The sequence below is a fragment of the Oryctolagus cuniculus genome, chromosome 7, assembly GCF_964237555.1.
Source record: "Oryctolagus cuniculus chromosome 7, mOryCun1.1, whole genome shotgun sequence".
Taxonomy (NCBI): domain Eukaryota; kingdom Metazoa; phylum Chordata; class Mammalia; order Lagomorpha; family Leporidae; genus Oryctolagus; species Oryctolagus cuniculus.
The window spans coordinates 12,695,482-12,719,306 of record NC_091438.1 but is presented as its reverse complement, the minus strand read 5'-3'; the positions used below and the strand labels follow the sequence as shown (position 1 = coordinate 12,719,306).

Genomic DNA, 23,825 nt, shown 5'->3' with positions numbered 1-23,825 from the left:
CTGGTTAGCTGCTTTTAACCAATGCAATTATATCACCATGAAAAGGGAGAAAGTAGCCCATAAAATAAAAATAAAACTTACCTCCACCTTCAAAATAAAATAAAAATATGCACAACTCTGCAGCTAACCCTCATGACTCGCTTCATTCACACGTGTATATTTAAACCATAAGGAAGGAAATGAATAAAGTGGAGGACCACTGCTTTCAGACATTTCCTCAACAGTCCAGATGATACTTTTTTGTTTTTAAGATTTATTTATTTGAAAGGCGGAGTGACAGAGGCTGAGAGAGAGAGAGAGAGAGAGTCAGAGTCAGAGTCTTCCATCTTCTGGTTCACTCCTCAAATGGTTGCTACAGCCAGAGCTGGGCCAGTCTGAAGCCAGGAGCCAGGAGCTTCTTCTGGGTCTCCCACATGGGTACAGGGGCCCAAGGACTTGGGCCATCTTCTACCTGCTTTCCCAGGCCATAGCAGAGAGCTGGATCAGAAGAGGAGCAGCCGGGACTCCAGCTGGCACCCATGTGGGGTGCCGGCACTGCAGTGGGTGGCTTTGCTTGCTATGCCACAGAGCCGGCCCCCAGATGATGCCTCCAACCTCTCCTCATGCTTTACAGCATTCGGGACAAGACATGGATTTGCTAGTGCGTGTTTAGTCACCAAAGGACTGAAGATGTCTGTGCTTTTATTCTGTAATGTTCCTAAGACTGTGTCCATTAAATGCAAACAAAAAAAGGAAGAAGTCTTGGCAGAACAGGGGAAGTGATGCATACTTGGTAATCGGTTGATTTAAATATTATTCATGGAGTGCAGCCTACTGCGTGTCTGTGACTGGGCTCCCTCGGTCTTCCACTGCTCTGCTGCATCATTCGCTAAGGGACGGTCTGGACTGAGAGCCCTTAACTAAGCCTGGCTCTGCAGTGATCTGTGCTGTCCGCAGTGCCGGAGGCCACTTAGCTTTCAGAATATCTGCACATCCTCTTCCCAGCTTGTCTGTAGTAGGATGACAAATTTTGGTTATGAAACATACTTCAGGGGCTGGCTTTAGGTATTCTGGAAAGCAGTAGTTCAAGTTTAAATGTCCCTCCCTCAAAGAGGGAATTCTGGGGACCAGCAGTGACCACATAGCTGGTATTGTCTCATCTGGTTCTGCTTTCATGCCAGGAACTGGTTCTTGCCAGCAGACACTGGGTTTCCTTGATGATCCTGTGGGGCAGCCTGCTGTCTTGTCACGTCCCAAGTTCCATATCTGGTTTCTTCTCTGGCTCCGCTCATCTGCTACAATCAATATTTTCAAGCATATGGACAAATCCCAAATCACCCTCATTTTAAAAACACTTGACCTAGAGTGTTTTGAGACCTATTCAGTACTTTGATTCTGCATTAGTATTATGGATAAATGCTATTTCTATTGGTTGTTTAAAGCCGTTTGACTGCTAAATAATATCTTTTTTTCTTACAATTTGTTTATTTATTTGAAAGGCAGAATTATAGAGAGAGTGTGAGAATCAGAGAGAGAGATCTTCCACTCGCTGGTTCACTCCCCAGATGGCTGCAATGGCCAGTGCTGGGCCAGGCTGAAGCCAGGAACCAGGAGCTTCATCCTTGTCTCCCATGTGGGTGTGGGGATCCACACACTGTGGCCATTTTCCACTGCTTTTCCCAGACCATTAGCAGGAAGCTGGATCAGAAGTGGAACAGCCAGGACTCACACTGGTACCTGTATGGGATGCCAGTGCTGTAGCAGAGAGCTTAATCCACTGCACCACAGTGCAGGTCCCTAAATAATTTCTTAGTGCTCTTTGTTTAAATTAAGAATGTAAATTTTGTTAAAAAGACTATTGTACTTTTAAGTTGAAATTCATCTTTACTTAGGTAGACTTAGCAAATGAGATCTGCATTTGCATTTTACTTTGCAGTTCTGGCAGCATCACAGGTAGTTTGGAGTGCGTGGGACCAGGTGGCTGTGATTGACACTTCCTGGATGTGTCTTAATGCCATTTCATGCAAATCATGTTTGATGAGGCTGCTGCATCAAATCACATTCCTTTCTGATTAGAACCATTGCAGATGAGAATCCAGACTTTATTCCATACAGGAAAGAAAGTCTTGCTTTTGACCATCATACCCTTTTTACAACTTGCTTGCGATGCATTGTAGTTATTAGCACTTAAGATAGGAAGGGAATGATGGGCATTTTCTCTTATCACATCTGTGAGTCGTGCAGGCAGATGTGGTAGGAGATCCTTCCAGCTGTCAAATGTTGTCAGGCTTGCAGGGAGAGAATGCAATTTAAAATGCAGGTGACATAATACCCAACATCCTCCTCTTGCTAGTGGGTTTCTGATTAATCATGATTACCATATATTATCATACCATCAAATTTAATCATATCAATGAATTCCCATCTGCAGCAGTTACAGGAGCAGCTAAACACTATGGTAACAGCCATTAAAGAAAGTGGTTTATCACATTAAGTAAACCTTTAACTTGACTTGCTGCTCTGTAAGCATGTTTTGTGTGTGTGGATAGATAAGGCTAGGTTAAAATACAGTGTGATAGCTCAAAGGCCATGGAATATTCATTGAAATAATACACAATTGGTTTCTTGTAGTTAGAGCCACTTTATTAGAACACACTATAGAATAATATGCCGTAAAACTGGTTATTTACATTTTGGCTAAGTAAAACTAACATACATCCTCTTCAGATATATAGTGTCAGTGTATATTGCCATGTAGACTTAAACCTTGAATACAGTTTTCCTGTCTTCAATTCAGTAATGAAATGTTGGACTACAGCACAAAATTTCTATGTCTTTGAACTTTTCCGGTGTGCCAAAGAAATTTCTTTGATGTCTGTTCTCAGTGTTTATTTATTTGAAACAGACAGACAGACACACACACACAAACACACACACATATACACACACACAGAGGGAGGGAGGGAGAGGAAGGGTAGGAGAGTAAGAGGGAGGTCGGTCGGTCGGTCCTGTAAGCTTACTCACTCCCCAAATGCCTGTAACATCCTGCGCTGGGCCAAAGCTTGGAGGTAGAAACTGAATCCAGGTGTCTGTGTGGATGGTAGGGACTCAACTCCATTGGCTATCACTGCTGCCTCCCAGGGTCTGCATTAGCAGGAGGGTGGAATCAGGAGCCAGAACTATGCATTGAACATAGGTACTCCAGTGTGAGACATGGCCACCTTAAACCACTGGACTAAGCACCTGTCTTTGTGATCTGGTTTTGGTGAGGTATCCTACAGTTTTTTTGAGGAGAGTTTTTTATTCATATTCATTTTTCCTGGAGTGTTTGAAGACCTACAGTTCTGTTTAGAGCATTTTTAAGATAATCTTTGAAGGAGGTCTTTTCATAAAGTATCAAGAAAACAGTGCTTAGTAGAATTTTTTCACTTTCAAAATTTAATGTTTTTTAAAGATTTATTTATTTATTTTGAAAGAGAGAGATGGAGAGAGAGAGGGAGAGAGAGATAATCCAACCCCTGGTTTACTTCCTAGATGGCTGCGGCAGCCAACACAGGGCCAGGCTGAAGCCAACGAGCCAGGAGCTCCATCCCGTGTCAGGATCTCAAACAGTTAGGCTCCCCTCCACTGCCTTTCTTATTAAGCAGGGAGCTAGATGAGTAGTGGAGCAGCCAGGACTCAAAGCAGCACCCATATGGGATGCTGGCGCCGCAGGTGGTGGCTTTACCCACTGTGCCACAGCACCGGCCCCCAAATTTAATCTTTTTGGTGGACAGATCTATGAATTTTGACCACTGTTTGCACTTGGAGTCTGACTTCTTTCATGTAGCATATGCATCTGAAGATATCCCATTTTGTATCACTTACATTAGTTTTTTCCTTTTTATTGCTAAGTAGTATTCCAATGTGTATATACCACTGCTAGTCCATTCACTGGATGACATTTTTATTTTTAGTCTTTGATTCTTCTGTATAAACCTGGCATAAATGCTTGTGTGTAGGTTTTTATGTGAGCACGAATTGTCATTAAATGCCTAAGAGTGGGATTGTAGATCAACAGAGAAAGTGTATTATCAACTTAAAGGGGTTTTTTTTTTTTTTTTTTTTTTTTTTTTTTACGATTTGTTTCTTTATTTGAAAATCACAGTTACAGAGAGTGTGAGAGAGAGAGACATAGACAGAGAGGTCTGCCAGCCTCTGGTTCATTCCCCAGGTGATCACAATGGCCAGTGTTGAGCCATGCTGAAGTCAGGAGCCAGGCGCTTCATCTGGGTTTTCTATGTAGGTGGCAGGGGCCCAACTGCGTGGGCCATCTTCTGCTGCTGCTGTTCCCAGGTATATAACAGGGAGCTGGATCGAAGCGGAGCAGCCAAGACATGAATACCAGGGCCCGTATGGGATACTAATGTTTCAGCAGTGGCTTTACTCACTGTGCCCCAGTGCAACCCCAGATTTTAAATAAAGTGTGCCTGGTGCTTGCTGCTTTGCTTTTTCAACTGCTTGTGGTTTGTTTTTATTTCTGAGTGAGGAAACATCTCCCTAGAACATGTGTCTTTGAACCTCAGTGGTGAGTTAAAAAATTATTGAATGAACCCTATTCTCCAGATTTTGCTCTGAGCTTCTGTTAAGTAACCTTGTGAAGCCAAGGAATCATTATTTTCTCCATTTTACAGACTGGGAAGCTGAGTCTTGAAAGAATAAATTGGTTAAGTTCGCATAACTGGATGCAGGAAGTAGAATTATAACCAAGGTAGTTTGCTTCTCAAGCCTGTTGTCTAAATTTTATGCTGTACCTTCTCCCCATGTACTAAAGTGCATTTCAGTAAACGGAGTAAGAAAAGTAGAATCATTGAGTTGAATTGTAACTGTGAAATCTGTGACTGTCACTGTGTGGGGAAATTGGGACTTCAGGGCTGAGCATTGCAGAGGTGGTTGTCTGGGGAGGAGCATGGCCGGAGGGCCAGTGAGGAGTAAAGGATTTTTCATGTCTCGTGTAGGTTCTCCTAAAGTAGTGTTTTGTACTAAAGAAAAGATGTTTCACTTCTAGAAAGCGCTCTCTTCACTGCTTGAACCAGTGCCGTTATCTTACTCTGTGTAAATCCGTGTGACATTTCCCCCCATCTGTGAAAGCTAGAATTGGGCTTTGGGTCTCTGCTTCCAAATGATTAGCATGCATCTATAAATATAAAAAGTGCCATCTAGGAAAATGAATGTCGGTATTTAAGGCACAGCCTGAAAGAAAAAAAAAATGAATGGAGAACTGAAATAAGAGGATTAACATATTGTGATGGAGGGCTGTAATTGTAATTATGTTGGGGGTCACTAGTGGTCTTTATTCTTTGCATTGAACCCATTTAATCAGAGTTAACTGAGAGACAGTGTAAGTGTCAGTTGGTTTCTTATATAGTTCTTTGCATTTTAAGTGAGATTAATAAATGAAAACATGTTGTAGAGGAAGGTTGCAATTTATTGAAAGATTCATGAAGTTTCAATGACATTGTTAAGGTATTTAATTAGTCTTATTAAAATATACCAAGTGACCCTTTTAAGGAAGCTGATAAGTCACATAATAGCTGTTAGAGCCTTTTTATCCTAGGCTTTATATGATTAACTTTGTGCTAAGCAATTTATGCGAACTTTTTTTTTTGGGCTACTAAAGTTATCAGTTCCTCTTGAATAGGATTAATATAGATAACATCATGTAATTAACAAGAGATGCAGGAAAAAAGTATAAGTATAATTTGTATAAGAATTATATGAGAGAAAATGATAATTTCTTACTTTGGATTTTTAAAGTGACATAAAGAAGAACAAAATAGAGGAATTATTTGAAAGGATTAAAGTGGTCTTTTTTTTTTTTTGAAAGGTAGAATTACATTGGTACTAAAAGTTCTGTGAAGTGAGGTATTCACATCTCTCCAACAGTCTTACAAGAATTCTCCGTTTGATAAAGGGAGCTGGTAATTGGCTATGATTTATCCCTAAGCAATGATAGGTGTTAGTGAAGTGTTCTCATCAAGAGAACCCCTTAGGTAGTGAGTGAATGGCTTTGGGGACCATCTTTACGTGGTGTTATTTGAAGGTTGATTGATCTTAGCAGCAGCAGTGTTTTCAGATGGCAAGAACTCTTTATAAACCACAGTCTGAAAAACGGTGTCTTGCTCTGAGTTGCCATTCATTGATAATGTAACCTTGGGTAAATACTTTTTTTTAAGATTTATTTTTATTTATTAGAAAGGCAGAATAACAAAGAGATAGAGACAGAAAAAGAGGTCTTCTATCCACTGGTTCACTCCCCAAATGGCTGCAATGACTGGAGCTGGCCAGGCCGAAGCCAGGAGCCAGGATCTTCTTCTGGGTCTCCCACGCGGGTGCCAGGGTCCAAGCACTTGGGCCATCCTCCGCTGCTTTCCCACGTGCATTAGCAGGGAGCTGGATCAGAAGTGGAGCAGCCAGGACTTGACCCGGCACTCAGACGGGATGCTTGCTCTGCAGGCCAGAGCTTTAACCTGCTGCTCCACAGCATGGGCCATGGATTTCTTGGGACTGTTTTTATGTCAGATAGAAGAATATTAAACTTGGCTTTAGGGAATCAAGATGTGAGCGAGGCTGCCTATAACCCAAAACTCAGTAAACAGTGACTTAAGCAAATGTTTTACTTTATGCCTTAAAAAAGAGTTCTGGCTTATACAGAAGTCATCTGATATGATCTGGGATCCATAGGTTTTTCTAGCCAACCAGCACCTGAATTGAGGGATGGAGGATGGCTCTTTGTTTCTTGCCTCTCAAATAAATAAATAAAACCTTTTACTTAACTGTATTATAGATTAAAAAAAAAGGGGGGGGGGAAAGGATGAGGCAGCGCTATCCCACAATTGCTAGATGCCCATAAGGGAAGTGCTAGTCACATGGCCATCCTTTGGACATGTTGTAATATGTAGGTTTTAGCTGGGCACAGTGTTGTCCTGAATAAAGTTAGGACATTACTAAGGAAGAAGTGAGAATTTCTGTTGAGCAAGCTGTTAGCAATCTTTTCTTTATGGCTAGGAATTGTGCCAGAATTTGGGAGACAGAAAAGTGGTACCTGTTCAAAACACATAGAATAGGAAGGGGAAGTGGTACCGTGAGCCTCAGGTGACCTACTGTTGAATTTCTCTTCTGTTTTAAAAAAGCAGTATTGATAAGCTCAGAAGTTCTGAAGTTTATTTGAATATTCAGACTCCCACGTTCCAGTATCCGGTGACACAGGCACCCGCATCCTCCCTGTGAGTTCCTCTGTGACCAGGTGAGACGACCTCGCCCAGAAGTTCCCTTTCCTACTACTCCTTGCCTCTGTTGTTGAAAGACTTGAGGCTAATCTTGAATACACCCTCTTTTCTCATTCTTAATTCTACTTAACTAACTTGTAAAGCCATAAATTCCTTTGTTTATTCAGCTGCTCCTACTCCTTAATAATCTCTGGTGTGTTAATGAGATGGAAACTGTTGATTTCTTTTACTTCCTCAAGCCAGCAGTGGTATTTCAGTGGCGTTCTGACTGATGCAGTATTTACTATTCTCTGGACTGTAAAACACATGTGCACTGTCAAACAGTGAGAGATGTGTGTTTGATTATAGAACATTGCAACAGATGAGGGAATGTGACACAAAGCTCCTACTGTTTTGCTTTTCATAACAAGTAATATGTAAGGTAGCAGGTAAATGTCCTTGTTCTGTGGGTGGACAGCCTGGATTTGAATCCAGGCTCACCTGCTTTCTAACCTTGAACTATGTGCAATATCTCTGAGAGCAGAACGTCTACTTCATAGGATTAAATGAGATGGCACAGAATGCTGGATCTCCTAGGAGGCCACCAGTGATTGGTTGTTGGCTAGCAGCAATAGTGGTTATGTGGACTGAGCCCTAGGCCAGCAGAAGCATAACTTGAGCAGGCCGTTTGGTAAACGGGGAAGCAAGACGGGGAGGGGATGGAGCCACAGCTAAGATGTCGTTCAGGTAACAGTTGCAGACCTCAGCTTGATTTCTCAGGGGGTCTCTGGAACATAAGTGACAGCTCAGAATTGTGGGCTGGGGGCAGGGTATCTTGGGGATGGCTGCTTTTTTCTCCCACTCTGTTGGGTAGTCCTTGGAGAAGCAGTGCCATCAGCCAGGGTGGCATTTGCTGTAGCTGGAGGAATCTATACTGGTAGACAGGGGAGCTGAGGATGGCTCCTGAGTGTTCATTGCAGGACTGTCAGTTGGATTACACCAAACCCTCAGTGCTGGGCAGCGTACCATGTGTTCTCAACACGTCACCAGCTGGACTTTGATTTACATGACTGCCCCTCGTTTGGCCCTCAGTGGCTTCTGCTGACTGCTGGGAAAGGAGGGAGCATCATTTGCAGGAGGTTTTGTTTATTGCTGTTGCCTCTGCCTAGAACTGGCACACATCACTTCTGCCCACTTTGGTTGCCCCCAGGGGAGGCTGGATGCCATAGCCTCTCGGGTACTTGCTCAGAACACAGAGCACAAATAAATTGAACTCTCGCAATTTCTGTCTTCGCGGGAACAAGGGGATCCCACTATGTAAAGCCAAATCAAGAAGATTTATGCTTTATTAACACCATGTTTTTGCAGCATTAACAAAATGATTATTTCCATTTTTTTATTAATTGCCATCCTTAGACATAAAGCTATTTTCTAAGACTTTGGCAAATGCAGAAAATTACATATGAAATAGATTTCATGCTATATGGGTAGGGAGCTTTGTCATCATCCATACTTGTTCCTACTTTATTGTACTTTTTCTTGAACAATTTCTGTCCTAAGGAGCTTAGTCCTATTTTGTCGATTTGTATTTAAGTTTAGGAATGACCCTGTAAGACTGCCTTGTTGATACTTGGGGTGTGGGGGGTGGGAAGTTAGTTCATACTAAGCATCGTCTGTGCAGTAACAGGACTTTGCTCAGGTCCTCTGTGTAGTGCATGTGTCCTGCATCTTACAGCATGGGGTTCTTCAGTTAAACCCATAGCAGAGAAGGGGAGACTGGCCTGCGTTGTGTGCCTTCAAAAGCACCATGAAACCGCATACTACAAAGTATGACGGTTTTTATTCTTCAGAGGACGGTTAATAGAATAACGAACAGGAAGATGGTTGAAGGGGGAAGAGGGACATCTTGTTCATTGTGATTTTCTGTCTAATGGTGTAACGTAATGTAATAGAAATGTAAGTTATTTTAATCAGATAGGTAGATCAGAGAGTTAGGTGGTTGTTCTTCTGCCTCCAAACCAGTGATCATCTAAGGTATTGGCTTCTTGGTACACTGTCTGTGGTTCAGATCTACTTGGCTCAAGAGACTGAGACACTTCATTGCCCAAGGTCTAGGTCAGGAAATTCTAACCTTCTTTACATCATTTTTTCCATTTAGCATTCAATAATTAGCCATTTAGCATTCAACAAATGTCCATGTGCTTTGTGAGCAGCTGATTTTTTTGAATATGCTGTAGAACTTCCAGGTTTAGCATGGGAGGCTGGGATAACCCTGCTATTAGAAATAGATAATTCATTCATCCATTAAATATTTATGACGGTCTGTGTATCAGGCACTGCGCCAGACATGGAAACACATTGATGTAAAAGATGGGGAAAACTCAACCCTCATAGACCAGCATTTGAGGGAGAAATGGGAATGGAATTGAGAGATTTAGGAAATAAAACTTGTAGGCTTTGGTGGTGTGTTTTTCTGATTTAAACTTAGAACTGATAATGTAGAAAGATCTATGCGGATTTATCTTTTACCTTATCAAGAAACTGTATGTCATGTTTACAGCCTGGACTGCCACCTAAAAAAACCATGACAAACTTTGAGAAATTTTTTTATTTTTGTATTTGAAGGGGAGAGTCTCAGTCTCTCTCTAGAGAGAATCTTCAATCGATTGGCTTACTTTCCAAATGACTGAAATAATGGGCTGGCCCAGGCTGAAGCCAGGAGCCAGGAACTCCATCCAGATCTCCTGTGTGGGTTGCAGGATCAAGTAGTTGATCCACATCTGCTGCTTCCCAGGCACATTAGTAGGAAATTGGAGTAGCCTGGACTCAGACTAGCGCTCCGCTGTGGAATGTGGGTTGCCCAAGCGGTGACTTAACCTGTGTCACAATGCTTTCCCCTAAAAAATGTTTTAAAATTTATTTGAGGGGCTGGCGCCGTGGCTCACTTGGCTGACTTGGCTGATCCTCCGCCTGCGGCGCTGGCACCCCAGGTTCTAGTCCCGGTTGGGGCGCTGGATTCTGTCCCGGTCATCTTCCAGTCAAGCTCTCTGCTGTGGCCCAGGAGGGCAGTGAGGATGGCCCAAGTGCTTGGGCCCTGCACCCGCATGGGAGACCGGGAGGAAGTACCCAGCTCCTGGCTGGCTGTGGCGGCCATTAAGGGGGGTGAACCAATGGAAGGAAGACCTTTCTCTCTGTCTCTGTCTCTCTCACTGTCTAAATCTGCCTGTCCAAAAAAAAAAAAAAAAAGATTATTTGAGGGGCAAACAGAGCTCCTGTGTGCTAGTTCACTGCTCAAATGTCTTCAGTGGCTGGGGCTGGGCTAGGCTGAAGCCAGGATCTGGGAACTCAGTCTGAGTCTCCCATATGGGTGGCAGGGACCCAAGTACTTGAGCCATCAACTGCTGCTTTCTAGCGTGCTTATTAGCAGGAAGCTGGATCATAACTGGAGATAGGACTCAAATCCAGGCATGCTGTTATGGGGACTAGACTAAATGCTTAAGATTTATTTTTTGAGAGGCAGGGAGAGATGATGAACTTTTTCTTATTTGCTGAGTACTGCCTGAAGTACTTTGCTCTCCCTACCTCTGTTTATAGTTAAACGAGCTGAAGACCAGACAGATTGCATCATTTGCTTAAGGACACAGCTGAGTGGCTGGGCTAGACACAGGGCTAGAAGAGAGCTGTTGGTGCGCAGTGAGGCTTGCTCCTTAGTGTTGTGTTAGGTGCTGCCTTCATTGTCAGTAAGCCCTACTGCTCTCTTACCTTCTGCCCCTATAAGGCTCATTTGAAGTTAGCATTCTGCTTAAATATTAGTGAAGAGTTCCAAAAGCAATTATGAGACAGTTTGGAAGGAGTTTGTTAAATATTTCCAACATTTGGATAGTTGTGAAGATGCATTTATAGACTACATAATTAGTGAAGGGAAAGAACATTTGGCAAAGAGATGAAAATTACTGTATTAAAATAGCCAGCAACTGGGAGCAGGATTTGAGATCCTAACATACTTTTAATCTAATATCAAAAGGTGTCTTTAGAAATTTTGAATATTTAAAACAATCTTCCAGGGAATCTAACAGTGCTTGGAGTCTCAAGGAGTTTTGTATTCGTTGAAAAATAGCACATTGAGTGCTGTTTTTTTGGTTCATTTATTGAGTTTAATAATATCATTATTATTGAGTTTATTTTCTTTTGAGCTCATTCTCCTAAGTTGTAGTAGCTGCTTGTTCTAGAATAGGATAAAGGCTAAGGAGAGAATATTTTGCCTTGATTTCAGCCTGTGGCAAAGTCAGAAACCAAAACTTAGCAGAGCTTCTACTCATAGTGGCATGAAGCTCGTCTACTTCCCCAGTAACATTTTGCCTTATCTACAGTGAGCACACCTGTCTTTGGAAGGACTCAGTACTACTGACTGATGGGAGGATGGGAAGAAGGCTTTATAAAGAATGCGTTGAGCAGCCTCATGACTAGTATTGTTGAGGGTGAGCCTTGGAGCTCTGCATGGCAATCATGGAATTCACCGATAGCTTCAGAGCTCATAAGAAAGTATTAGAATTCCTAAGAGTGAGGTATTTTCCAGTTCTCGTATACGCCTAGAACCATGTGTTTAAGAACAGCAGTCGGTATTGGGCCTTCATGTATTATGTAATGAAAACTGGAAGGTCAGGACTAGTTATGCGCAAAATTGAGGGAGTAAAAGTAGGGGAAAAACTGGCATTTCCTGGCTTCCATGAATTGTGTGAAGAAAGGCTGGCTACAGATGTCACCCTTCTTCCTCCACCCGCGGGGGAGAGGGAGGTGTCCTGCCATCTGTTTCCTGTTAATGCGGAGGTGAATGTTGTGAAAACAAAGTGTACCCTACAGTTCATCACACTAGAAGCGTGTCTGGTGCTGAGCTGAGGTAGGAGAGAACAATGATACATGAGTAGTAGTGTATATCATTATGTGATATGATCAATTAAGCATTTCTTTGCCCTTTGTTATAAAGAGTAAAATAATTGTAAACTGATGATGCATTTATTTTCACAGTGGATGAAAATGATTTCCAGCTATAAATATAATAAAAGTGCTTAAGGGGGGCTGGCGCCGCGGCTCACTAGGCTAATCCTCCGCCTAGCGGCGCCGGCACACCGGGTTCTAGTGCCGGTCGGGGCGCCGGATTCTGTCCCGGTTGCCCCTCTTCCAGGCCAGCTCTCTGCTGTGGCCAGGGAGTACAGTGGAGGATGGCCCAGGTGCTTGGGCCCTGCACCCCATGGGAGACCAGGAAAAGCACCTGGCTCCTGGCTCCTGCCATCGGACCAGTGCGGTGCACCGGCCGCAGCGCGCCGGCCGCGGCGGCCATTGGAGGGTGAACCAACGGCAAAGGAAGACCTTTCTCTCTGTCTCTCTCTCTCACTGTCCACTCTGCCTGTCAAAAAAAAAAAAAAAAAAGTGCTTAAGGGTTAATCAGACCACACTCTCTCTTTCTCAGAAATGTACTTTTTGCTCTTCTGGTTTCTCCTCTAACACCTCCTTCTGTCTGCTTTTTTGTCAGCTCTTTACGTAGTGGTGACTTACAAAGCTAATGAGTTGTGAGGCCTGAAGGATGCTGACTGTTGTAAAGGCTGAAAGCTTGTCAGCAAATCAGTAGCGTACTTTCAACCCCTTGCTGTCTGATTTATAAGAAAGGTATGACCAAATGCAGTTATAAAGTGAGGATTTGTATTTAACAAATAAACTGCAGTTGAAAATTAGCAACCACATCACTTAGGTAGGAGATGGTTTTTAGATGTAGGTGGATGGAATGGCAGTGCAGTACAGTGAGGTTGCCACAGCATTGCAGGTGGAAGCGGCAGCTGTACTGTGGGATCAGGGACTAGAAGACACGCACACATGAGAAATTGGCATGGCAGAGGGAGAAGGAGCTGACGAAGCACAGGCGAGAGACTGCTAAGCGACACTGACAGGCCAGCTAAAATGAAATAAGAGCCTTTTTTTTTTTTTTTTTAAAATCCCACAGCCCTCAGTAGTGTGGCTACAGGGACAGGGAAACCAGACACAGAGTATCTGTGGCCCATGGTAAGGTGTGACTCCTGAAACTCTGAGGAGGGAGTGAGTTAGGCAGCTGGTGACAAGAAAGATTTATTTACCCAAACTTGTAAAAGATGCCATCTTCCAAAGTGATTTTGCATTTTGGTTGAGGCAGAAACATGAAATGAATAGATCCAAAAAATGATGGAATATGGAACTTGGTGTATGCTATAATAGAATTTCCAGGATTCGTGATTCTGAGCTGGGTGTCGTAGACCACCATTTTCATGTCAATTAGGGAAAAGGTGTCTTTGTTTTCTAATCAAAATTTTCACCTTTATTTATTTGAAAGGCAGAAAGACAGAGATCTGCCATCCTCTGATGTGGGGCTGGGACCCAAGAAGTTGAGCCATCACCTGCTTCCTCCCAGGGTGCACGTTGGCAGGAAGCTGGAATCCACAGCAGAACTGGAACTCAACACCCAGGCACTCTAATGTTGGATGCAAGCAGTGTCTTAACCACTGTGCCAAATTGCCCACCCCAGAAATTTGTTCTCTAAAACTGCCCAAATTTAGTGATTTTGTTAAGATTTATACGAGTTGGCTGGCGCCGCGACTCAATAGGCTAATCCTCTGCCTGCTGCTCTGGCACCCCGGGTTCTGTCCCAGTTGCTCCTCTTCCAGTCTAGCTCTCTGCTGTGGCCCGGGAGTGCAGTGGAGGATGGCCCAAGTGCTTGGGCCCTGCACCCCATGGGAGACCAGGAGGAAGCACCTGGCTCCTGGCTTTGGATCAGCGAGGTGCGCCAGCCGCGGCGGCCATTGGAGGGTGAACCAACAGCAAAGGAAGACCTTTCTCTCTGTCTGTCTCTCTCACTGTCCACTCTGCCTGTCAAAAAAAACAAAAACAAAAACAAAAACAAAACATTTATATGAGTTGAAATTTCACCACCAGTTTTTATTATGTTATAAATAAACCGAACTGTTGTGGGAGTGTGGGAGCTCCAGCTTGTCTTTTTTGACTGTTGACATTCTACTGGTTAAGCAGTGGCGTGACCTTGGGCCAGTGATGTCACGTTGTGAAGTTTTGGTCTCCAGGCTGTGTGTTGCTAAGGAAATAGGGTCTGGTAATGCACAGTGCTGATGGCAGTCACTGTCTACATGTTAAAAACTCCTGGGCTCTCCCAGCAGCCCTGGTTCCCGGGTCCCCTCTGGTTCTTATTCAGAAGTGGACAATTGTAAAACATTGGTTCTTCCCTGGCTTTTGTTGGATTCAAGGGTGATGACTTAAACTCTGTGGTGAACGACTGCAGTTATCACTCACCGTGCGGTCATAAGGCCCTGATAAGTAGAAGAATTTCCCTTCGTTCTCGTTGCTGCTGCTTTCTTTGGTACCGTTACCTGGACACAAGCCTAGGTTCAGACTCTTTGCCCCAACTCTGATGCACCTACAACTTTGTTCTCCTGCCTCTTCCTGAGCTGGCTTCCACTAAGCAGCAGGATCAGTCAGATAAGCAAGGTGATTGATATTTAACTCAGTTTGCCTCTTTCTGAGTACCCACAAGCCCTAGCGTCTGGAGACAGAGGCCTGTACCTCATTCAGCTATTCCATGGTCCCTCTTCCTGCCCCAGTGTTGTGTGGCACCTTGCCTAGCATTTGGTCTTGTGAGCCCCCATCGACGAATTCCTATTTTAACTCATTCATGATTGTAAGAACTTGACAGCCCACAGTTTCCCAGGGAGTTCAGATCCTTTAGATTGTCAAGTAGAGTTCCCTTTTAGACCATCCCAGACAAGTGGTGGTCTTCCTGCTGACTGGATGCCTCTGTCTGAGTGAAATAAATCCCACTGCACTGGATTCCAGTCACCCCAGCCAAACCATCTGGGTGGCTGCATTAGTCACGTGGTGAAAGCCTACTTGTCAACAACCACAGACGAATGTGAAGTGAGCTCTGTCATTTACCAGCATACTGTAAAGGCTGGAAATGGTTATCATGTAGATGGTAGTTTTCTTACTAGCAAGCTAAAAGTTAATAAAAATACGTGTTCCTTTTTAAAACTTCCTAATTTTACTAACTTCTTTTACATACAACTGTTAGATTTTTCAGGCTGTGATGTTTTCTCTTTTCAGTATCTCAGAATAGTTTTAGTTTTGATAACTGTGTGTGTGTGTGTGTGTGTGTGTGTATAAATTTCTCACTGTAAGTTATTTTAATGAATTCTTTGCATTCATCTGTTTGAAACTCTTCCTTTATGTTCTCCTTCCCTAGAATAAGTGTTGTCAGGTAAACACCGAAACAGTTTAAGGAAAACAGGCTGTTCAGTCCAAAAAGCACTCAGGGCCAGAAGTGCTAAATTGCATGTCTAGGAGGCAGTATAATCAGTCTAGCCTTTCCATAGAGAAACAGCATTTAAGCATTTTTTGAAACAACACAGAACATTTTTTTTTAAAGATTTATTTATTTATTTATTTGAAAGAGTTACAGAGAGGCAGAGAGAGAGAGAGAGGTCTTCCATTCGCTGGTTCACTCCCCAGATGGCTGCAAAGGCCGGAGCTGGGCCAATCCGAAGCCAGGAGCCAGGAGCTTCTTCCGAGTCTCCCATGAGGGTTCAGAGGCCCAAGGACTTGGGCCATCTTCTGTTGCATTCCCTGGCAATAGCAGAGAGCTGGATCAGAAGTGGAGCAGCTGGGACTCGAACCAGTGCCTATATGGGATGCACTGCAGGTGGCGACTTTACCTGCTACACCACAGTGCCAGCCCACACAGAACCTTTAATTGCTAATTTACTGCCATCTGAAAAGTTTTGGGAAGTAGTCTTAAAAACATGTTTGGAAGTGCTTGTACAGATTGAGTATCTTACCCGATGGTGGGGTCAGAAGAAAGTGTCTCATGTTGGAGTATTTGTATACTGTTCACTCATTGAGCATCCCTAATCCAGAGCTCCAGAACCTCCAGAATGTGAAGCTTGGAGCACAGGTGGCTCAGTTTCAGATTTCTGAGGCGTCTGAATTTTGAATTTTTTGGGTAGGGATCCTCAACTTGTGTGTCAGAATGATGTTGATATTTAAAACTCAAGATAAAATATGAGTGCTATACTTAGAACATTTAAATTACTTGGTGAAATACAATATTGTGGGGGCCGGTGCTGTGGCTCACGGCATCCCATATGGGCGCCAGGTTCTAGTCCCGGTTGCTCCTCTTCCAGTCCAGTTCTGTGCTGTGGCCAGGGAGTGCAGTGGAGGATGGCCCAGGTGCTTGGGCCCTGCACCCCATGGGAGACCAGGAGAAGCACCTGGCTCCTGCCATCGGATCGGCACAGTGCTGGCTGTAGCGGCCATTTGAGGGATGATCCAATGGAAGGAAGACCTTTCTCTCTCTCTCTCTCACACTGTCCATCTCTACCTGTCAAATAAAAAAAAAAAAAAAGAAATACAATATTGCATTTGGAAATAAATGTGCATATACATGCCACCTATTTCATTGACTTTAAACAAAATGAGAATATTTTTAAAACAAGAGGAAAGAACTTGGCAATGGAATAGGCAAGTTCATTGAAATTTTTTATGCAGATTTAGTAATTAGCAATGCATCGTGATCTGTGCTACTATAAATAATTTTTCTAAAGCATATTATCAAAAGTAAAAATTTCAAAGAATATTCATATCAAAGCATCATAACAATCAAGTCTCAAGTTAACATAAAATGTGCATATTTATTAAGAGTAAGAAACCTTTCTAATTAGGTGTATGTGTATAATAGGTAGTGCTGCCCATAGACCTCCCATTCCTCAGTAACGTGTCTAGAGTGAGATACTCCCGCATGTCAGACACTGGTATGGCAAGGATGTCCTTTGTTTCACCTAAAGTAATAAGCAGAAACTACAAGAGCTTAAGCTTTTAGGGCTTTTTGTTTCACCTGCTTCAATAAATACAACATTTGTGTTTTTACAGTTATATTTGTGTTTTAAACACGTCTTTAGCGTTAGATAGTTGACTATCTTTGTGGTGTTTAGTATTCATTTTGTGTTATTCTTGCTGTACTCTCAGTAGAGCAGGCTTTTAAAGGGTAAAGCAGGCAAATACAGTTTGAAATAGCATTTTCAGAGTTCTAATATAAAATCATATGACATTTAGAGGGACCAGCCAGTCATATCAGTAATAAAATGACAAGACATTAGAATTTTATTTGTAAGAAAGAACCTGGTTTTTTAGAAGTTGAGAAATACTGACTCAATTCCAAACAATGAGGTGATATTGTTTGTTTTTTAATTTATACAACATTGTACATGTTTATGGAGTACCTTGTGAATGTTTTGATACATGTATACATTCTGTAATGTCCGAATCAAGGTAAGCATGTCTATTATCTATCTCAAACATTCATCATTTGTGGTGACAGCGTCCAGAATCCTTTCTTCTAGCTGTTTTGAATTAGACAGTACATTATTATTGTCTGCAGTCATTCTGCTGTGTAATGAAACATCAGAACTTACCCCTTCTAGCTGAAGTTGAGAACTCAATGACTCACTTTTCCCTTTTGTCCCCGACTCTGCCAAGGCTCCGATAACCACTATTCTACTGTCAACGTTTCTTGGTGAATGGAACATATTTTGATGATAGTTATTTTTGTAGCAGTGAAAAAGGTTGTGAGCATTTCTTTCTTTTCTTTCTTTCATTTGAAGTGGAGAACATTTCAACAAATTTTTGTTTATTCATCTCGTTTTATATGAAGAGACAGAGCTTCCATCTGCTAGTTTACTCCCCAGATGCCTACAACAATAGGAACAGGGTCAGGCTTGAAGCCAGGAGCCTGGAAATCAATCTGTGTCTCCCACACAGCTGGCAAGGGCCCAAATACTTGATCCGTCATCTCTGCCTCCCAAGGTGCACATTAGCAGGAAGCTGGAATCTGAATTGAAGCTAGAACTTGAGCCCAGGCACTCCCATATGGGAAGTGAGCTTCCCTTCAAGCACTGTGCCCAGTGCCTGCCCTGTGAGCATATCTTTAAGCGCTGCTTCTTATGTGAATTTGGTAGTTTTAAAAATCTTCATGAATACTTGAAAGGCAACTGGAAAATGAAGTAACTTTAGACTGTCTCTGTAGCGTTGCACTAGTAACATACAGTGTTTGAAAAATGTTAATGTATAAGCATTTGTTTAAAATTTTTATACAAAGGAACCCAACTATGTAATATTTTTCTTGTAGTAGTTTGGTTCCTTAAGCAGTTCACATTTTTCTCTCATGTCAGAGATTGCTGATTTTTATTATGGTACAAATTGAATTTATTTTTCTTTTTTGGAGGTAAAGCAGCTTCATATCTGTGGCTTATGCCTGTGTTAAATAGGTAGCAAAGAATAGCATCTTTGAGAAGATAAATGTCATGAATGTTCAAAGTAGACTTTTAGTCTTTCGGATTAATGGGAAACAAGGTCAGTAATTACATAGATTTCAGTAAGCTTGAAAATAATATTCTGTGCTGTAGTAATATTAAAGTGTTGAATTAATTTCTGGATGGTGTATTTTGATTTTTGACTTTGTGGCAGAATCCACCTATTTTGTAATTTGTAGTTGCAGGTTTGTGTGAAGGAGAGAGACTGTCTGTAGGTGATTAGTTATTTGCTATTTTCAGAGGAGAACCTGGAACTATTAAAAAAAAACTAGTAAAAAAAAAAGTAGAGAATATTTCTGTCTTTCACCTTGGTTTTCCTGTTGTGCTCTAGGGCCCTCCAGAATTTCCGCAGCATACACCTGGACCGGTTCCCAACAATTTCAGCCAGCCCCCACGACTTCCTCTCCAGGACCAGTGGAGAGCCCCTCCCCCACCTCAGGATCGGGACCCTTTTTTCTTAGGAGGTACATAAAATGTGAATGGTGCAGAATAACAGAACAGAAGCTGTATTATTAGGTGATGTGCCTAAGCATAGATTTTGTTTTAACTGAATGTAATTTCCAGTGGGTTGTGCTTAGAATGTCACCTTTGTGTTCCACAGTTATACATATCATGCTATAATTGCACGCTGTTAGCTTCTGATAGAAAGGAGGAAATCGCTTTTCTCTCTGTCACTCCTTTCTGTGTTGCTCTGCCTTTCAAATAAATCTGTCTTTTAAAATTCACTTTAAAATGATGAAAAGATCTAGAAATAAAAGAGAAAAATCTAGGCATTCTTTCCACACATATGCTTCCAACACTGGTAATTTTTATCTGTGGTAAGACAGTTTATAACACTGCCTGGTCTTTCTGATCTGAAGGTAACGTTGCACTACTCTTCAGTTTCAGGTGAACCAAGATTTCCAAGTCACCTGTTTTTGGAGCAGCGAAGTCCCCCTCCACCACCACCTCCTCCCACGCTTCTTAACAGTAGCCACCCCGTTCCTGCTCAGAGTCCCTTACCATTCACTCAGCCAGCACCAGCGTTCAATCAGCAAGGGCAGCAACCAGTGTTCCCAAGAGAGAGGCCTGTAAGACCAGCCCTACAGCCTCCAGGACCAGTGGGCATTCTGCACTTCAGCCAGCCAGGGACAGCAACCACCCGGCCTTTCATTCCTCCTCGACAGCCCTTCCTCCCTGGCCCAGGGCAGCCGTTCCTGCCCACACACGCACAGCCTAACCTGCAGGTAGGCAGCGTGAGTGGAACTGGAGGAGAGAGTGTGTTGCTCTGAGTCTGTTCTAGAAAAGTGAAGTTTCAGATTTCTAGTCGACTGGTTTGTGGTTATTTAAGCAAAAGAGCCGCAATCTTAAATTACTGTTTTTTAAAGACAGATGTTTTTGACAGTATTGTTTATCTCTTTAATACTTGGAGAAATGGAAAAAATGATTGTCACCTTTTGGAAATTGAAAAATGTCACTATTAGGAATTTATTTTGTAAAGGATTTACTACTAATAAGATTGGGGCATGTTTTAGTAACATTTTTCTCATCTTTGTAAGCTTTCTTAAATGATTTACTGGTGGATGTAAAGAACTGGCAAATTATGTTTCTGCAATAGATAGTAAAAAGATTGTGTGGAAGAAAAAAAAATGTGTTGCTCTTCACTCATTATATGAAAGACTTGAGTGCCCTCTGCTGACAGGTTGGGTTGACTTGAGTATCTGTGACACCACTTTGTGTTTTCCTGTATTTTAAACTTATAATATAATATTTATATTAAACATGTTAATGGTATACTTCAGTCAACCGAATAAGTACTGAAACTTAAAACGGAAAATGGTTACTGTTTAAGGCATTAAAGGAGAATAATATGTTTAATTTTTTTTATTTTATGACAAAAGAAAAATACATCTGCATTACAGAAATGTTAGGATGTTTATAAGAAAAGTAAATGATCCCCCTAATATTTGGGTGAGCAGTTTTTCAGTCTTTATTAATGCATGCATCCTCATCACCATGATTGTTTTTCCTCCAGTTAATGTGGCATTATGATCTTCTCGTGTCACTCATCTTTCACCATATCAGTTGAACAGATTTTGCACAAGACTACCTTTTAATGCTGCCGATGCTTTGCTTGTGTCTATTGTTTCAGTACTTCGGTATTATAGCGCTGTAGGGAACTCTATCCCACACCAAGGACGTGCAGGGAACCCCTTCTTAGGAATTTCCTTTGGATGCCTTCATGGAATTATTGGACTGAAAGAATTTAGGGTGAATATAAAATTTAAGGTGGCAGTTTTTGGCTTATTGCTGCATTGGATGTCCATTATCTTGTCCACAGATACAAAAACAATCTTTTATTGCAGCGTCAATAGGTTTCTTTGTGTTGCGGTTATAAAGGAAATAGTTGAACTGGAATGTACCTGGTATATCCATGTGCTAACTGGTGTTTCTTTGTCTTTTGAAACGGCAGGGGCCGTTGCACCCTCCACTGCCCCCTCCACATCAGCCGCAGCCGCAGCCGCAGCAGCAGCAGCAGCAGCCGCAGCACCAGCAGCCGCAGCACCATCAGCACCAGCCGCCTCTCCAGCCCCAGCACCAGCCCCCACACCAGCCCCCACACCAACCCCCTCCCCAGCACCAGCCCCCTCCCCAGCACCAGCCCCAGCACCAGCCTCAGCACCACCACCACCTGTCTGTTCCTCCCCCTCCTCTGATGCCCATGTCCCAGCCCCAGTTTAGGCCTCACGTGCAGACGGCTCAGCCTCAGCCAAACAGCAGTCGGATGCAGTGCCCCCAGCGCCAGGGGCTCAGGCACGTAAGTGTCAAGCAGTGCCAGCGCTGGGTCTTCCTGGGGCGTCTGAGCTTGGAGAAGTTTTGGAGTGTCATTTGTGAGTTAGATTATTTTCCAGCTTTGATTTAAACTATTAGAACATGTAGTACATCTTTCTGACGTGAATCTGCTTTAAAAAAGCACTTGGCAGCTTGTCCTCTCTGTAGAAATTACTTACTCCTTTTGTGCCTTGAGACTAGGTTGATGTTTGCTTCAGCGTGTTACTTTCCTGTACTTAGGTTTTTATGTAGTGATAATTATTGACACACAACTTGGGAAAGTACCTTGGGGTGGAGTCATTGTGCCTTTGCCAGTGCCTTGTTTTTTGATGTGTAGATTGCTTTCTGGGCTCTGAGTAACTAAGTGAATGAATTCAGGGAAAATGAATTGAGCGTCATATTGCCAAGTACCACTGTACTGGTCGGGAATCTAGTGTAACGGAAGGCAGTTTCTTTCACTTCAAAGAGTTTATGTTCATCGCATCTCAGCCTTTTGGCTAATATCAAGTGCAAAGAGTTTATATGCAGGTGCTGTCTGGACCTCCATTACATACCTTCCCTCTATAAGAGACTTTTGTAATGTAGTTTTTTAGGAGAAAGACACAGTGTGGTTAATGGTTATAGTGCTTGTCTGTAAGACCAGATTGTGCCTATGGGTTGTATTCTGCTCACCCCGAAACACTCTGCTGGGTTTCGGAAACTTTTTTACTGTTATTCTTTTGGGGTTTAGCTTGTTTTGAGTATAATTATATATACATATATACACATATATATATATATATAAAATATGTATATATAATTGCTAATTTGTGAATAGGCACAGAAGGCTGTAGGTATAAGTAATAAATGCAGGTCATGGTTTCCCTCTGAAGTCTGAACCCTCGCCCCCTCAGTGTCCTTATCTAGCGAGTGAAGGTGAAACAAGGCCGTGTGTGTGTCTGGGGCGCGTAAGAGATACATAGGATCTCCTTTTCGCCTCTGAGCTTCAAGCATGTTGTGTAGCTGCTTTGAGTCTGATTTCCTAATAACCTGCCTCTTTGTGTCATCTTAAAGTAAGATTAAGATAATTTAAGAAATAAAGGATTTCTAGATCTGAGAAGAGTGTGCTTTGTAACCTGGGTCTCATTTATTTGGATAATAGCCGGCCACTCTGAGCTTGTGCCCCTGGCTGTCTGACCTGGATGACCGGGAACTATACCCTCCCCGACTACTGGTTCTCTTTTACCTGGCCCTGAGGTGAACAAGACCACGCGTTTTCTCCCCAGCACAGCTTTCTGATGCCTTTGTTTTCCAGGGAATCATCTTTCTTGGGCCATTGACTTAATGCTTGATTTGTTTCTTTTTTCACTTTAAATTTAGGTGACTAAGTAAAAATGGTAGTGTCATTAATCTAGTTGACTCTTGGTGGCAGATAGAGTGCTTTTTGGTTCTTTTAAAAATGTTAGTTCCCATACTGAAGCACCAACTGAAATCTGTATAATTTCTACACAGAGGGCCTGTCTGTAGGCAAGTATGATACATCACCAGTTAACATTAGGGGGCGGTGCTACAGGGATCAGGCAGTATTTAGCATAAAAGATATTCAGCAAGGAAAAAAGTATCTGCCCCCAAAACAGAAAGTCACTTTCTGATTAGAATGGTTGATATTTTTACTTAATAATTGTAGCTTTATGTGTTCCTTTTGCTATGTTTCTTTCCAACTGTAATTAATTTCTTCCTTCCTGGGATAGAACACAGCGTCTCAGAATGTAACCAAACGACCAATGCAGCAAATGCAGCCCACTGCCCCTCGGAACAGCAACTTGCGTGAGTTACCCATCGCTCCCTCACACGTCATAGAAGTGAGCAGCAGTCGCTGCTCCTCCACCCCTGCAGCTCAAGTGAAACCTTCCAGGAGCTCCCAGGGGAAGACTGAGGTGAAGGGGAAGCCAGTGAGCCCCGTGGCTCACCCCAAAGAAGAAGCAAAGACAGAACTGGAGGTAGGACCTTTTCCTTATTGAGGAATATCTGGTCTCAGGAAGACCACAGAACTGTGCCCCTAGTTCACCCTCAGAAAACCATCCCGCTTTCTTCAGCTGGATCCTGCTTTTAACCTGGCAGACATGTTCATAAAACATAAATTGCATTCACAGTCGTTTGCAGTATTAGGTTTGTGTATTTATGTAGCTGTCTGTGTACTGGGCTTAGCAGGCTTTCTGTAAAAGGCCCACGGATTCTGTAAATATTGCAGACTTTAGAGTTCAGCTTGTCATAATTACTAAAAAGAGTTGTAGCACAAAGGAGTTTGTAATGTTATCAAAAAGAAATGTAATGATGTAAAAATATTGAATTAACATTTAATCAGCTCTTATTAGAAGGATGACTTTTCATTTTAAAAATAAATATTAAAAAAATT

At 42.5% G+C, this 23,825-nt stretch overlaps 1 protein-coding gene and 1 pseudogene across 7 annotated transcripts in view; one reads left to right on the top strand and one right to left on the bottom strand.

Moving 5' to 3' along the window:
• The window catches only part of RBM33 (RNA binding motif protein 33), a 150,497-nt gene that overhangs the window by 87,120 nt on the left and 39,552 nt on the right, over window positions 1-23,825 (top strand). For all 7 annotated transcript variants that reach the window (XM_070077227.1, XM_008263877.4, XM_008263875.4 and 4 more), the window contains 4 exons: window positions 18,951-19,083; window positions 19,502-19,845; window positions 21,072-21,416; window positions 23,161-23,409. In XM_070077227.1, the coding sequence (XP_069933328.1) occupies window positions 18,951-19,083; window positions 19,502-19,845; window positions 21,072-21,416; window positions 23,161-23,409 (1,071 nt within the window). The remainder of the gene's footprint in view (window positions 1-18,950; window positions 19,084-19,501; window positions 19,846-21,071; window positions 21,417-23,160; window positions 23,410-23,825) is intronic.
• LOC138850268 (ubiquitin-conjugating enzyme E2 N-like) lies at window positions 786-16,121 on the bottom strand (annotated as a pseudogene).